The sequence below is a fragment of the Antechinus flavipes genome, chromosome 3 (assembly GCF_016432865.1).
Source record: "Antechinus flavipes isolate AdamAnt ecotype Samford, QLD, Australia chromosome 3, AdamAnt_v2, whole genome shotgun sequence".
NCBI classification, from domain to species: domain Eukaryota; kingdom Metazoa; phylum Chordata; class Mammalia; order Dasyuromorphia; family Dasyuridae; genus Antechinus; species Antechinus flavipes.
Genome location: NC_067400.1, coordinates 466,505,150 through 466,520,257, shown reverse-complemented (window position 1 = coordinate 466,520,257; position 15,108 = coordinate 466,505,150). Strand labels below are relative to the sequence as shown.

At 33.6% G+C, this 15,108-nt stretch overlaps 1 protein-coding gene across 4 annotated transcripts in view; it reads left to right on the top strand.

The window, feature by feature from the left end:
• PARP4 (poly(ADP-ribose) polymerase family member 4) overlaps nucleotides 1–14,046 on the top strand; it is a 135,908-nt gene extending 121,862 nt beyond the window's left edge. For 2 of the 4 annotated variants that reach the window (XM_051986616.1, XM_051986615.1), the window contains 5 exons: nucleotides 647–1,657; nucleotides 1,758–1,859; nucleotides 2,817–2,916; nucleotides 9,074–9,206; nucleotides 13,405–14,046. In XM_051986616.1, coding sequence (XP_051842576.1) covers nucleotides 647–1,657; nucleotides 1,758–1,859; nucleotides 2,817–2,916; nucleotides 9,074–9,206; nucleotides 13,405–13,609 — 1,551 coding nt within the window. In that variant the 3' untranslated portion in view covers nucleotides 13,610–14,046. The other 2 variants (XM_051986617.1, XM_051986618.1) reach the window with 2 other exon arrangements.
• The last annotated feature ends 1,062 nt before the right edge of the window (nucleotides 14,047–15,108 follow it).

The window sequence follows — 15,108 nt, the reverse complement described above, 5'->3', positions numbered from 1 at the left end:
GTTGATCAATGGAATAGATCAGGTATACAATATACAGAAATATGACCACAGCACATTAATGTTTTATAAACCCAAAGATTCAGGCTATTAGGCTATGAACTCAACTGCTGGAAAAATTGGAAAAAAGGCTGACAGAAACTAAGCATAGACCTACATCTCTCACTATATACCATATACCAACATGAGTTCAAAATGGATACATGATTTAGCCTTCAAGAGTGTTCTAAACAGATTAAGTGAGTATGGAAAAAATTTTAGATCTATGGATAACAAAACAAGTAATAGAAAGAATAATAGAAGATAAAATAGAAAATTTTTATTACATGAAATTTAAAAGGTTTTGCACAAACAAAACCAAGCAGCCAAGATTAGAAGGAAAAGTAGGAAACAGAGGAGGGGCAGAATTCAACGACTAACTAATCTTTAGGAAACCTTTAGTGTCTTATTCATGTGTTATATTAAAAGGATTGATTTATAGCTTATGAACCTTGTGTTTTTGCTGCCTGTTGTCTTAATTTAGATGACTTTGGAAATCACCTTACTCAAATATTCTTTCCTTGGTAGAGGACATAGTTGTTCAACCACTTGAAAAACTGAAATTCTGTATTTTGTTCTGTTTTTCCCTTTCCTTCATGAAATATCACAGGTTCAACAGAAACATCACAGAAGAATGAAGCTGAAAAATGTTAAAGCTGTTTTTAAGTTAGGTTTGAGGGATACTTTTTCAGACATTACTTCTGTGAGGAAACATTCAGCACCACATATTATCCATTACAAACCAGAAAAAGAGATTCGACTATTCACAGAGGATGATGAGGAATTAAAATTGTATTCTTCTATGGAGGAAAACTGTTCTGTTCCATCTCAAAAGCTGCTTCTTGCTTCTGATCAGTATGGCCATGCCAGGCCTTTAAATCTAACTAAGAAAGATTCAGACATGACATTTTTATTTAATAAACATAAAAAACAGGATTGGGACTCTGCAACTTCTTTCACTCTTTCCTTTTCAGTTCCTCCTCCTCCTCCTCTTCCGGGTGGTTGCTCCTTTTCCCAATCTTGTTCAGGCTTTGCCTTACATACTAGTACCCTTTCTACTCCTAGTTTTCTTTCTGCAAACTCTCCTTTTCCTTCTCCTTTAGTCCAACAAGGAGGTAATGTTTTGGGGGCTCCTTATCCTAATTCTGATCTTCCTCCTCTGCCTCCTTTATCTTCTTCTCTTTCCTGTCCAACTCCTCTTTCTGCTTCTCTTTCTTGCTCTTCTTTTATTCCTTGTCCTCCTCCTGTTCCTCCTCTCCCTCCTCCTTCTCTTCCTCCTCCTCCTCCTCTTCTTAGGGCTCCTGCATTTATTTCTAGGCCTCATTTACTTGAGTTTCCAAGACCTGGAAGAATGAAGAAGTCACTTTCAGTATTTAAGGAGAGTTATGAATCCACTCCGGATGTTGATTATGGGAATTTATCATCGCTTAGAAAAAAAATGTACGGTGTTGAATCAAATCATGGATGTATTTTTGGAATGAAAAATGATGAACAACTGCGATGTTCCCATCAGCCTCCATTTTCTCTGTCCAGAGATACTAGAAAAGAAATAGTCTCTACAGCTTTCTCATTTGCAGAGAAGAATTCCATAGTACAAGATGTTACTCCATCACTTGCTAAGGTAAAGCAACATGTTTTGGAAGCATAAATAAACTTGGATAAGATCTATATAATCATTACCATGAAAGAACTCTTTTACAGACTTTATTTTTACCTTTCAGATACAAAAACATCAGACTGATGTGACCCCCAGAGAAAATTGGTTGAGGAGTATTAAAGAGAATTTGGTGTTTTGGTCTAGGGTTTTTAATCTTCAGAATGAGGTATTTGTCTTTCCTCTACATCTTTCTATGATTTGCTACTGAACCTCTTATAGAAAATTTGGATCAGTGAAAAAGGCCATGGAATAAGGCATATTTTCTATTTTTGAGAGAGACAAAAACTTTAAATGTAAGTTTTTTATTTATATATGGTTTTCAGTATGAACTATAGGCAAATAGAGCCTTTATTATGAGAACAATCTTAAATATTATATATAAAATATATGTTGTATACACATGCATGTGTATACATATATTTTTTTTTTCCATGCACCATCTCTTTAGAATATAGGTATATTTCCAAATGCAGTAATAATCACAAACTCATCCTATCATAGACTAAGCAGATGAACATCCTATATTCAACTCCTGTACTAGTAATAAAACCTAATTCTTTGGCTATAATTATTAATTTTTTGGTAACACCAATGATAAGTGATTGATCACACCAGTAACATTCTGAAGTTCAGACCTGCATAAATATCTTTAATCTGTATCTCTGCCTGTTTAACTCTGAACCACTAAGAACCCTTCCCTTTGGATGGAGATCAGAATGCCCAGAGTTTATATGGGCCATGTAAAAGTTTCCAATAATTTATATAACATGGATACTTAGACATTAAACTTGAAAATGTTGATATGCCTAAATCCAGATTCATTTAAAAAAAAACCTTCCTATTTATAATGCTATGAGAACTTTAATTTTAGTGGTATTCAAAAAATTATACTTTGGGGTCATATTTTCATTAATAAGTTTTCTTGCACTCGTATCCATTTTAACACTGTAAGAATACACATTTTAAAAAATCTTGATTGAATTAAATATATATATGTATGTGTGTATATATATATATACATGCACATATATATATATATATATACACACATATATATATATTTCATCAGTTTTTTTTATTATGAGATGAAATTCTAATTCTCATTTTCTGCTTAATTTTACAGGAAGGCTTTTGGAAACTTAACCCTGAATTTGGACTTATTTTAAAATTGAATGTGAATGATTTAAACACCTTTCTTGTGCAAAAAGGCATTCAGTCCCTAGGTAAACTCAGTTCCTTTCTAGTATTCATCAAAAGGAATGGTTATATTTATATTAACTATAAAGGAATTTTTTGGTGTTCTGCACTCAGAATAAATGCATTTTTGTGTTTGCCTTTAAAATCTTTAAATATTAAAATAGTTTGAGATTAGTTAAAGGATTAATGTTGTTAATATTCTAGTTGTATTGTTAGGTAGAAGATATAAATTTTGTCTCTTGAAGTTGAAGGCCTCAGTTGGGGACTGGAAAGGTAGTACAGTGAAAAGAGGGCTGGATTTGGAATTAAGAAGATCTGGGTTTAGTTTTTCTCTGTTCCTACTGCTTGGGTGACCTTGAGCAATCCTTTCATCTCTCTAGGCTTCAGTTCTCTCAATTATAAAAGGAGGCAGTGGAACTAGATGATCTCTGATGTCCCTTCCAAATTCAAATCTATGGTCCTGTGATCAAAAGAATGCTAATAAAGACAGATCTACCACTACCACTAGTCTCTAGGCTAAATATAGACTTTGGCTGAATTTCACTACTTGGGAGAAATGCTGAGAAGTAATAACCCACAGTGATATCTGACTTTGTCTATTTGTGATTGGTCAAGAGGTAATTAAGCTCTTCTATGCAAAGCATGCTTTTAGCTCGTGGCAATACAAAAATGAAATAATCTCTGTCTTCAAGTTTACTGGGAAGGCTTACAGCTTGGACATAGAGAATTAAATAGATGATTATTTGAGAAGAGAAAGCATTAACAATGACATCAGAAAAGGCTTCATTTAAAAGATGACACTTTGGCTGAACCTTGAAAAGAAGATAGCATCTTAGGAAGCAAAGGAGAATATTTTTGGCAGGAAGGCAGCCTGTGGTACAGAGATGATAGCCAGAATAAAAATCCTAAGAACAGCCAGTGAGCCAGTTTGGTTGGAATATAGAGGAAAGAAGAATAAATCTGTAAAGATTGACTAAAGCTAGATTGAAAGTGCTTTAAATGTTCAATTGACAATGTGCTGTTGATTAGTTTACTTGACTCTAAGTTCTAACCAGAACTCAGAGAAAGGAAGGGGGTGGGGTAAAAAAAAAAACACTAAAAAGTAATAATGAAAGAAGAAGGAGGGGGAAGCATCAATAAAACATTTATAAAGAAAGAAAATACCAGCCTGAGGAAGTTGCATATTATCCCAGGAATAGAAAGCCACTGAAGTTTTTGAATAGGAAAAATGGCAGTTTAGCCTGTTGTTTCAGTAATACTAATTTGACAGACATGTTGAGCATGAATCAGAGAGGGAAGTTGTGAGATGCAGAAATTAAACTATTGCAATACTCTATGCTAGACTTCATTAGGGCCTGAACTCATTGTGATCATGGGATAACATAGCAAGTGATAGTCCTGTTATACATTAAGATGGTTAGAATATAAATAGAGTGCTATTTTCAGTTCTTGGGGCCAGAGTTTGGGGTCTGGAGTATGTTTTGCAGAGGGTGGCTAGAATGATTCCAAGACCAGAGACTGTGTGACTATTATCAATTAATGAAACAGGATATTTACCCCAGTAAAGAGAACATTTAGGAAGAATGTGATAACTATCTTCAAATATTTGTTGTTGTTGAGTTATTTTTAGCCATGTTTAACTCTTCATGATCTCATTTGGGATTTTCTTGGCAAAGATACTGAAGTGGTTTACCATTTCCTTTTTCAGCTCATTTTACAGTTGAGGAAACTGAGAGTTAAGTCATTTGCCAGGGATCACACAGCAATAAGTGTCTTGAGGCCAGATTGGAATTCAGGAAAAGGAGTCTTCCTGACTTAAAGCCCAATGCTCTATCAACTGTGCCACCTAACTTCTCTTCTAGTATTAGAAAAGATATGAATTTGAAGATAGATTAAGTCTATTCTATTTGGTGTCAGAAGACAAGATAGAAGTTGCAATCAGTCAAATTTAGACTTTATATAAGATGAAAATCTTCCTAACAATCAGGGTTTTCCAGAACTGAAATGGATTGCCTTTGAAGGGAAATGAGTTTGCCATCATTGAAGGTGTTCAAATGGAGTTTCAATCATTATTTCTCTAGACTGTTACTGAAGATATATCTAGTTAGGCATGTGTTGGACCAAATGAATATTATGGTACTTTCAACACTGAGATTCTGAGACTATATGAATCCCAGAACCAGCCATGCTGCTGAAAGTTTCTTTGAGTTTTACCTGCCATCAGCTTTTCTATCTCATAGTCTAGTCCAGATACCTTATGATTTAAGGTAGTACATTAAGTACTGAGTTAACCTTGAATCCCTGAGCTTTGTCTCCAGTAAACAGCCTAGAGCTCAACTCAGCCTTTTACTTGTTGCTAACACCCTCATGTTCATCACGATGCCTATCCACCAAAATTTTTCTGTCTCATGGTGGATAGCACACTGACCTGAGTTCAGATCCTACTTCAGACACTTACTTAACTATGTTGACCATGGCCAAATTATTTAACTTTTTTCACTTTCAGTTTCCTCATCTATCAAATGGAGATAATCATTGCACATCACAAGATTGTTGTGAAGATTGAGCAAAATAATGTATAAAAAGTGATCTACAAATCTTAAAATTATATATAAATGCTATTATTATTAGTTATTATGCCAAATGCTTACTAATAAAATCAAACTATCAATGCCATGGGCTCTTTATTTTGATCACAATTTAACCCAGAACTTAATATAAGAAGTAGGGGTCAGAGGAGAAGTTGGCAGTGCCATTTCTCTTTATCCTTAGCTAGTTGTCTCCTCATTTTTTTTTTGTTTTGTTTTCTTTTTACATAAGTCATTCTAGTGCATGCACTACTCCATTCCATTCCAACCTATCCCTTCCCCCTCAAAAAAAAAAAAAAAATTAAGCAAAATCCAGCACAGCATCTGACACTGTGAAATATTTCCTACTGTCTTTATTTCCTCCTTCATGTAGATATTGAGACACTTCCAAAACACTTTACCAAGACTGGTCAATATAATTATAGTATCTGCTTTCATTTAATACTCTCTATGTTTATATTGTTGTAGTCATTATGGCCAAAAATTGAACAACATTATGAAAATGTAGACATTATCAGGAAAAGCTCCTTTTCCTCTGTTGCCCCTGCTTGGTTCATTTTATTAGCTATTCCCTTACTCCCTTAGACTTCATTGCCATTCCACAATATCTACCTTGTCTTTTTCTCCATTGTCTAATTTTCTCTCTTTATTTGTTCCATATTTTCTTCTGCCTATCACCTCATTCCTATGAGCTGTCTCATGGATTTGGTGACTATACCTCCTGAGTTTTCTGGAACTTTCCCAATTTCAAATATTTTATGCTATTCACAAAAGAGAAAAAAGACCCTTTGTCAGACCAATTGGACTAATATGAGTTTCAGAAACCATAGTTGTCTGTATTTTTAGTTCGGGAAAAGAAACAACCAAATAACAATAACTTACATTTATTAAGTAGCTACTGTGTGGCAGGCTCTGTTCTAGGCACCAAGAATACAAAGGCAATAAACAATCCATACTCTCAAGGAGTACATGTTCTAATGGGATAGATAACATGCACATGCAGGCATGAGGGACACTTAAGTGCACTGGGCTAGGCGCTGAAAATACAAAGGGGAAATGGTCTCTGTCTTCATGGAATTCAAATTTCATTGAAGGAGACAATATGTACATATATTAATATAAAAGTAAGGTAATTAATAGTAACCAGGAGAGAAATAAGGAAGGGTCTGAGCTTTAAAGAAAATGACAAATTCTACTAAGTGGTGCATTTTTTGGCACAAGGGACAGGTTGGTCAGAGGCAGAGACAGAAGATTAGAATGTTGTTATCTGTAGAAATACAGGGAGGCCATTTTAACTGCATCGTAGAAGGAACAGATTTTAGACTCTCCTAGCTAGTCATCTCTCTCTAAAGTAAACAGTAGAGAAATAATACTTAATCCTTCTCTCCATCATTTCCATACTGAGGTGCCATATTTAACTATGAACTCTTTATTCTTCCTTTTCATTGATCCTATGGAAGCATCTGGTTAGGGAATTAAAAAACATAATGATTAGAAAAGCCCCGTCCATTTCTATGTAACAAGATTGCTGTGTAGAGTTTAGAAGAAATGAAAGAGCCTTTATGCTTTTAGAATTTTTTTTCATAATCAGATCAAAGTAGCTTTAATATTCAGTAGTTTGTTTTATAAAAGATACTAATCATGACTTTGAATACTATTTTGGAGAAGTAGGTATTTTATTTATTATTATTATTATTATTATTAAAGTTGTTAAAATTATTATTTTAATATCTTTTTATTTTCAAAATAGATGCAAAAATAGTTTTCAACATTCATCCTTGCAAAACATTTTATTCCAAATTTTTCTCCCTCTCTTCTCCCAATCTTCCTCCATTGGAAAAGTAATCCAATATATGTTAAAACATGTGCACTCCTTCTATACATAATTCCACATTTATCGTGCTGCATAAGAAAAATCAGATCAAAAATGAAAAAAAATGAGAAAGAAAAAGCAAGCTAACAACAATAAAAAATGGTGAAAATACTGTGGTGTGATTCACATTTCAATTCCCACAATCCTCTCTGGGTGCAGATGGCTCTTTCCATCACAAGCCTATTGGAATTGGACTGAATTACCTCATTGTTGAAAAGAGCCATGTTCATCACAGTTGATCATCACATAATCTTGTTGCTGTGTACAGTATTCTCTTAGTTCTATTCATATCACGTAGCATCAGTTCATGTAAGCTTTGCAAGTCTCTCGGAAATCATCCTGCTGATAGTTTCCGATAGAACAATAATATTCCATAATATGAATGTTATGTTCGTATTATGGTATACGTATACCATAACTTATTCAGCCATTCTCCAATTGATGGGCAAACACTTAATTTCTAGTTCTCCTTCAAAAAGTGTTTTGGGGTTTTTTTGAGCTCTGAATTGTCTCCTAGCTCCTCCTCCACCTATTGAAAAGGCAAGCGATATCTTAATTATACAAATAAAATCATGTGTAACATATTTCTAGATTAAACATGTTACAAAAAAGCAAGAAAGATAAAGTGAAAAAAATTAACAAGTAGGCATTTTAGAAAACAATTTTTTAAGATTTTACTATAAGTAAAGTCTCTACTATAAGTAAATCTTGTTTTGATATAAAGTGAATATTTCTTTAGTTTAAACTACAAAAAGTTTAAGAAACACTTTGATGCATTTTGTTTTGTTTCTCATTTTTTTCCTTTTTGATCTGATTTTTCTTGCGCAGCATGGTAATTGTATAAATATGTATACATATATTGGATACATATATTGAATATGGATAAAATACATATATTTTAAACATGTTTAACATATATTTGATTACTTGCCATTTTAGGGAAGGAGGTAGGAGGAAGAGAAGAAAATTTGGAACACAAGGTTTTGCAAGAGTCATTGTTGAAAAATTATCCATGTATATGATTTGAAAATAAAAAGCTTTAATAAAAATTTTTTAAAACTGAGTGGGTAGACTGCTAAAGTAACTAGCACATAATGACATTCTTGCTTAAAACAAAAGCTGAAAAATTAAAACATTACAATTTTTTTAAAAAGCACCTTTGAACATGTAATTTTGAGATCAAGCCTAGGTGTTTGAATAAAACTTTCTTCATTAGCAGAAAGAATGATTGATTACTCAATGCTCCTTCACCACCATACATATGTGATCTCAGGTATTTCTAGAACTTACTTTTAATGATCTATGATTTAATTGGTTTGGTAGTCTTATACAAAAGGAGATTGAAATCATTCCTCCTTAATATTCAGTTTTGAATTACTATGGCCAAAAAAAACTCACCATCAACTGCAGCCACCTTTTGAACATTGAGAATCTCTGAACTTAACTAGATTGTCTACAGCCAACAAAAAGCCCATCAGCAGGTCTATAATCAATGTTTGAATTTGGCCAAATAGCCTGAGCTTAGCTGCCTTAGTGGTAATATAACATAGTGAGTATCACTTTTGCATATTCTTTTTATTAAAGACATTAAATTATTGTATTCTGCAGAAAATTGTTTCTTCAGAGTGTTGTTCTGCATATTGTCTCATGATCTACTATTATGTCTTCACATTTTTAGTGTCATTAATGTTCTCAATTGGTAATAACTGTGAATACTTTTAGGTTCCAAAGGAAAAGAAAATGTATTACAGCTGATTGCCACCTTTCTAGTGCTACAGCTCATTCGAACCAAGTTGGAACTAGAAGGGATCACAGTCAAGTCACTGTTGAAACTAGATGACTCAGCTGCTTACAGGTATGCTTTAGAGTAATGGAGTAATCAATTAACCAACAGGCATTTATTAAATGCCTGCTATGAGCCAGGAATCCTGCTAGATGCTAGAAATACAAATACTAAGAATGAAATAATCCCTACTCTCAAGAAGCAACTCAATTTTATATTTAAACACTAATTAGTTGAAGCTTTCAGAAGCCTTTCTACAATTCTAAGCACATAAAGATATCTAATAGACAGGGATTTCAAATCTTGCCTCCCAAAGATATATATTACTATGGTTAATCACCAGATTGATGGCTGGGAGAAGCAAATACACTGCTGACTAAGATACATTTGTCCCCTTTCTTTCCTTTTTCTGACACTTCTGAACTAGATGATCCCTAAATCCGTGATACTACAGTTTGTCCACTACACAGGTTTTTCAACAAATGATTGCATCTCGGTCTCTCTACTTCTAGCCCCTCTAACTTTTTTCAACCTCTAAGCATAAGATGTTATTAAAATAAGACTCACAAACTGCTTCTGTCTAACTCATAGAATTTAGTAAGTACTTATCACAATCTTAAAAAAAAAAAAAAAAACCTTGCACCACCCCCTAGACATCCTCCTTTCTCCCTTCCTGCTGTCATGCTGAAGCTTTTTGAGTTGCCTTCATTTGATGTATTTACTTCCTTACATCCTATTCATTCCTCAACCTCCTTATAATGTGATTTCTGTTATCACCACTCTGCAGAAATTGCTTTGTCAAAAGGTACTATTGACTTCCTAATTGGCAAACCAAGTAACCTTTTTTTTAGTTCACATCCTTTTTAACCTCTCTAAATGAATAAGATGCTCAATTTTTAAAAAATGATTGAAGAAAAGCCAATCTGAATTATGTAATATTTTAAAATAATCAAGTGTATTGCTTTCAAGGACATGCAGCAGATGTAGTAAGAATGATTAGGTCAATAAATATTGGCAAGTAGAGATCTTTTGGAAATGTATTTGAATAAAGGATGGAGAATTGGCACTTCCTCTTGCCCTATTGCATATACTATGTAAGTGAGTACTTATATGATCCTTGGAATCAGCTTTTCTTCTTAAGTAGGTGAAACATTTTTCTTATAGTCTAATGTTATTACTTGACATTGAAAGTAGCATGGTAAGCAGAGATCTGTGTTAAAATCCCATCTCTGATACTCAGTATGCTTTAGGAACATAAGTCACGTAACCTTTCACGGGATTATGATGAGAATCAAATGTGATGTCTGTAAAATACTTTGCAAAAGCAATATTAAAGCAATATAGAATTAGCTATTCTTCTAAGATTATATAGAGGTAAATTCCTATGTCCTATATTGTAGGACTATGTCCAGAATATCATAAAACATAAATCATTATTTTTTAGATTTCAGCTAAATTTAAAGTCTTATATGGCAAAGATAGAGATGGGGAAAAAATGATTGAGGCCCTTTTCAAGTGCAAATAAAACATTCTACACTTTTGACGGAACCAGAGATGGTTAGTGAAAAGCCTGGAATTGGCAATGAATCCAGAACCAAAAAACCTGGGAAATCATTACCTGCCATTCATTTGCATAGATCTAGAAGTCTGGGGAATATAATGTGCAGATTACCTTTAGGTATGGCAAAGTCCTTCACCAAAGAAACTGAGCTCTGAAACAAGAAGAATAAGAGAAGCTTTCCCTTCTCTCCTGCGAAATGAAAGCAAAGTGAGGAGTGAGACCCAAAAGTAGCAGAATCAGAAAGGCTTCAGTCAGTTTTCAGCTGAGGATCTCAGACAGTGGCACTCAGGCAAACCGGAGTGGTAGAAATGAGAGCTATCTGTAACTAAGCCAGGGAGTTTAGTGCATTGACTCTTCCAGCAGAGATGCAGCATGCTAGAGGAGCAAGCCCCATGGAGATTGCTATCCCGCTGAAGTTCTGTGTCCTAGATGGATCCTATCCAACTTCTTCCCCACTCATACTACACCATGGTTCAGTGATCTTCATGAGACGAGGAGAGAGAAGAAGCATCAGGTTCCTCCTGAGTTCTGAGTTGTCTTGATCACATCACATGTCCTTTAATACTATAAGGCACCTCTCTATTTCTGGACTCTGTATTCATTTGTGGGAGAGGATGATCCGGGTTGAAGCAGCTAAATGGCTCAGTGGATAGAGTGCAGAATATTTCTGATTCAAGCTGCTAATTCAAATATGGCCTTAAACACTTACTAGCTGTATGATTCTGAGCAAATCACTTAACTTTGCCTCAAGTTTTCTTATCTTTAATAGAAGCTATCTTTTCCAAGAAAACCCCAAATGGAGTCACAAAGAATTGGACATAATTGAACAACAAACAACAATGATCCAGGTGTGGGGGCAGGGAAAGGAAATGCTCTGTAATTATTATTCTTGCTATGTAGAACTATGCCTTCTCCAATTTATATTTGTGGAAATGATTTTTGTTCTCAAGAGCAAAACTTGAAGTTTATCCCTTTTGAATTTCATCATCAGATAGATTCAGTCCAGTACTCTAGCCCTAGACACTGGTTATTGTTATCTATTGTGTTAGCTATTCCACCAAACTTTGAGCCATCTTGATAGAAATGTTAAACAGCATAAGCCAAATACAGCAGGGTATTCCATTTCCAACCACTAATAACTATTCTTGGGGTCAGACCATGTGAGAAGTTTTTTAATCTTTCTGATCGAATTATTGTTTAGTCCCATCTTCTCTACCAAAAAAGTATGAGATTCTTTTTATCAAAAGTGGTGCTAGCGGCAGCTAGGTGGTGCAGTGGATAGAGCACCAGCACTGGAGTCCGAAGGACTTGAGTTCAAATCTAGTCTCAGACACTTAACACTTCCTGGCTTTGTGACCCTGGGAAAGTCACTTAACCTCAATTGTGTCAGGGGAAAGTAAAGTGGTGCTAAAATCTAATACATTATGCCCATGGAATCTCCCTCATCTACTAGTATAGTAATCCATCAAAAAAGGAAATGAGATCAGTCTGTTGTGACTGTTAAGTTTCCTTCTAAATGTTCACCAACAATTTCTTGGAGAATCCATTTTAGAATTTTCTAAGGAACAGATGTCAAACTTGAGTTTGGCCCAGAGTTTGTAGACTCTATTGGCTTCCGTTTTTTGAAAATCAAGATATTTTCCCTTTTCTAATTTTGTGGTACCTCTCTTGATTTCTGTGTTCTTTCAAATATTTCAATAGAAGCTCAGCAATTACATCTGCCAGTTCTTTTAAGACCCCAGGATAGAGTTCATCTGAGTTAGGTGACTTGATTTCATCAAAGGCAGCTAGATGCTTTATTATAACTCCTGATTTAATTTGTCTATCAGTTCTCTGTTATAGCAGGAATCTTGGAGGGAATATTTTATCAATGAAATGAAGTTTTGAAATGTTTCTATTTCATAGGTTGCCAGAGAATGTGATCATTATATGGCCATCCTCTAAGAGATGATAAATCTCTCTATATTTAGATTAGTCTTTAGAGTAGATAGTGTCTGTTCTTGAACTACATATGGTAAAATCAGCTTTATTAGATTTCAAGACTTTTGGGCTCAATTCTATACCACAATGAGATAGTAATTAGAACTTTATGTAGGTTGCAAAGTATAAAGCACTGCAATATAGATAGATAGAAAAAAAGAAAGAATAGAAAAGTTTAACATTCTTAAATTACTCATGAGCCCTAAGCCTTGCCCAAAACAAAGCAAACTTTCAAAATCTATTCTTGAAGGAAATCCTTGGCATTCTTCACAGATCTCTATTTTTTCTCTAATATAAACCATCTTTAATTAAGTGCTAACTTGTTATACTGGTTATAAATGCAATATGAATTAAAGGAAAAGGTCAATATGGGCTAGAACAGTCTGTGAAGAATTAACAGAGAAATTGTTATTTAAATATGACCTTGAAAGATGGCTGGATATGGGGAAATGTAAAGACCTTAGAAATTTATTCTGAGCAGTTAGACAGATGTGAGAATAAGAGTTATGGCAGAGACAAGGACAAAATGTATAAGTATATTGTTATTATGAAAGGATTTGAAGGACAGGCAAAACAATTTAGTTGTTTGTTTCAGTTCTTAATTGTAAAAATAGTACTCTCAATTTTTTCATTGATGATAAAATTTCTTCTAATATAAAATGTTTAAACCACAAGCTTGGTTTCTTATATAGCCATATTTTGAGATTTAACAGTTCCATTTTTTATTAGATCCTGTGGCAGGTCCTGGATTTTTTTTGATTCAGTAAAGAAAGCAGTGGAATGGGTAAGAAGAACAGAAGCACAATATCCATCTCTTTGCTCTAGGCTTGAATTGGGTAAAGACTGGGATTCTGCCACTAAACAGCTGTTGGGAATTCAACCAATAAGTACCAGATCTCCTCTTCACAAAGTTTTTAATTATAATCAAGGCTAAAGTTTGTCAAATTGTATTTGATTTTTCATGTTTCAATTTGTAAAGTACTTAAATTGAATAGAAACTGATTAAAATATGATTTAAGTTATGATTATATTCAGTACATAAGCCAGGCATTTGAAAATTAGATAAAACAAGCTATTTCATAATAAGCAAATGTTATCTGTTGGCAATAAAAAAAAGAAATAATTGTGATATAGAAATTTAATTTACTTTGATATTTTGGTGTGATTAATTCTTTGTTTTGAATGCTTGAATGCTTAATCTTAAATAAACATTTCATGTTGTCACTAAATTCATCTAAAGGAAATCATTGTTTTCTGGATAGGAAAGAAATATTGAATATATTGTATTTAGAAGTAAGAACCATAAAATTAAAACTTTTCGTTCTATGTACATAAATTCAATGAAAATAATAAACTTTATATTTGAAATAGTCTAAGCCTTCAGTATTTTTTAGTACTTTCACTTGATTTAATTTGTCTTTCAGTGACAGTGAGTTATTGAATTATGACATCGTAAGCACTACAAGTATTACTACTCCCATTTTATGGAGGAAGCTGAAAAAAAATCCACAACTCTCAACAACAATAAAAAAATAATACACAGATTGAAAAAATAAAATAAATGTTTTAATAAAACTTTTAAATTCACAGGGTAGAACTAAATAACAAAGAAAAAAATTTTAAACATACTTTTTTGTGTCCATTAATACATTGGTAACATGCCTCATCATAGGCTGTTTGGACATAGTTGATCCTTGGATTGACCAGAATTATTAAATTTTTCAAAGTTATTTTACTTTATAAAGTTGTCCTTGTATCAATTGGTCTGCCTTCACTATCAGTTCATACTACTCAGGATTTTTTAAAATCATGTTTTGTCATTTCCTATAAAACAACAATATTCAATAATATCATATATTACAATTTTTTCTGCCATTTCCCAATTGATGGGTACCCTCTTACATTCTAGTTATTCCTTTTTTTCCCTTTTAATTTCCTTCCAGGAACAGGAAGTTTGTTTTGCTTGCAGCTATTCCCTCTCTGGTGTTTTCCTTCTTCCTTTTCCTCTCAGTTCATCCTCAATTTTTTTTTTCCCTTGTTGAGTTTGAGTTCATTTCTACACCCAACTGTATATGTATGCATATGTGGGTTCCGTCTTCCTTTGTACATTTTAGATGGTCTAGTCAAATCATTGTGACATTTTAAAAATCCCAAGAGACAGAATTTCTGGATAAATCAGTTTTATTGAACATAGGTAGAAAACAATCAATAAAGGGATGCATCTAAAGGTGAAAATCAACTTGGATTGGTCAATCCAACAGATAATGAGAATGAAAATTTAATGGAAGGTAGATTATATTAAAATAAGGGTCTTTGGGGTATGTGGCTTGGATCATACAGTCTTGGTTAAAGAGATATCAATTTCCCTATCACCTGTTTGACAAAATTCACATTTTCCCAGATCTGAGTAAATAGCATGAGCAGGATCCATTC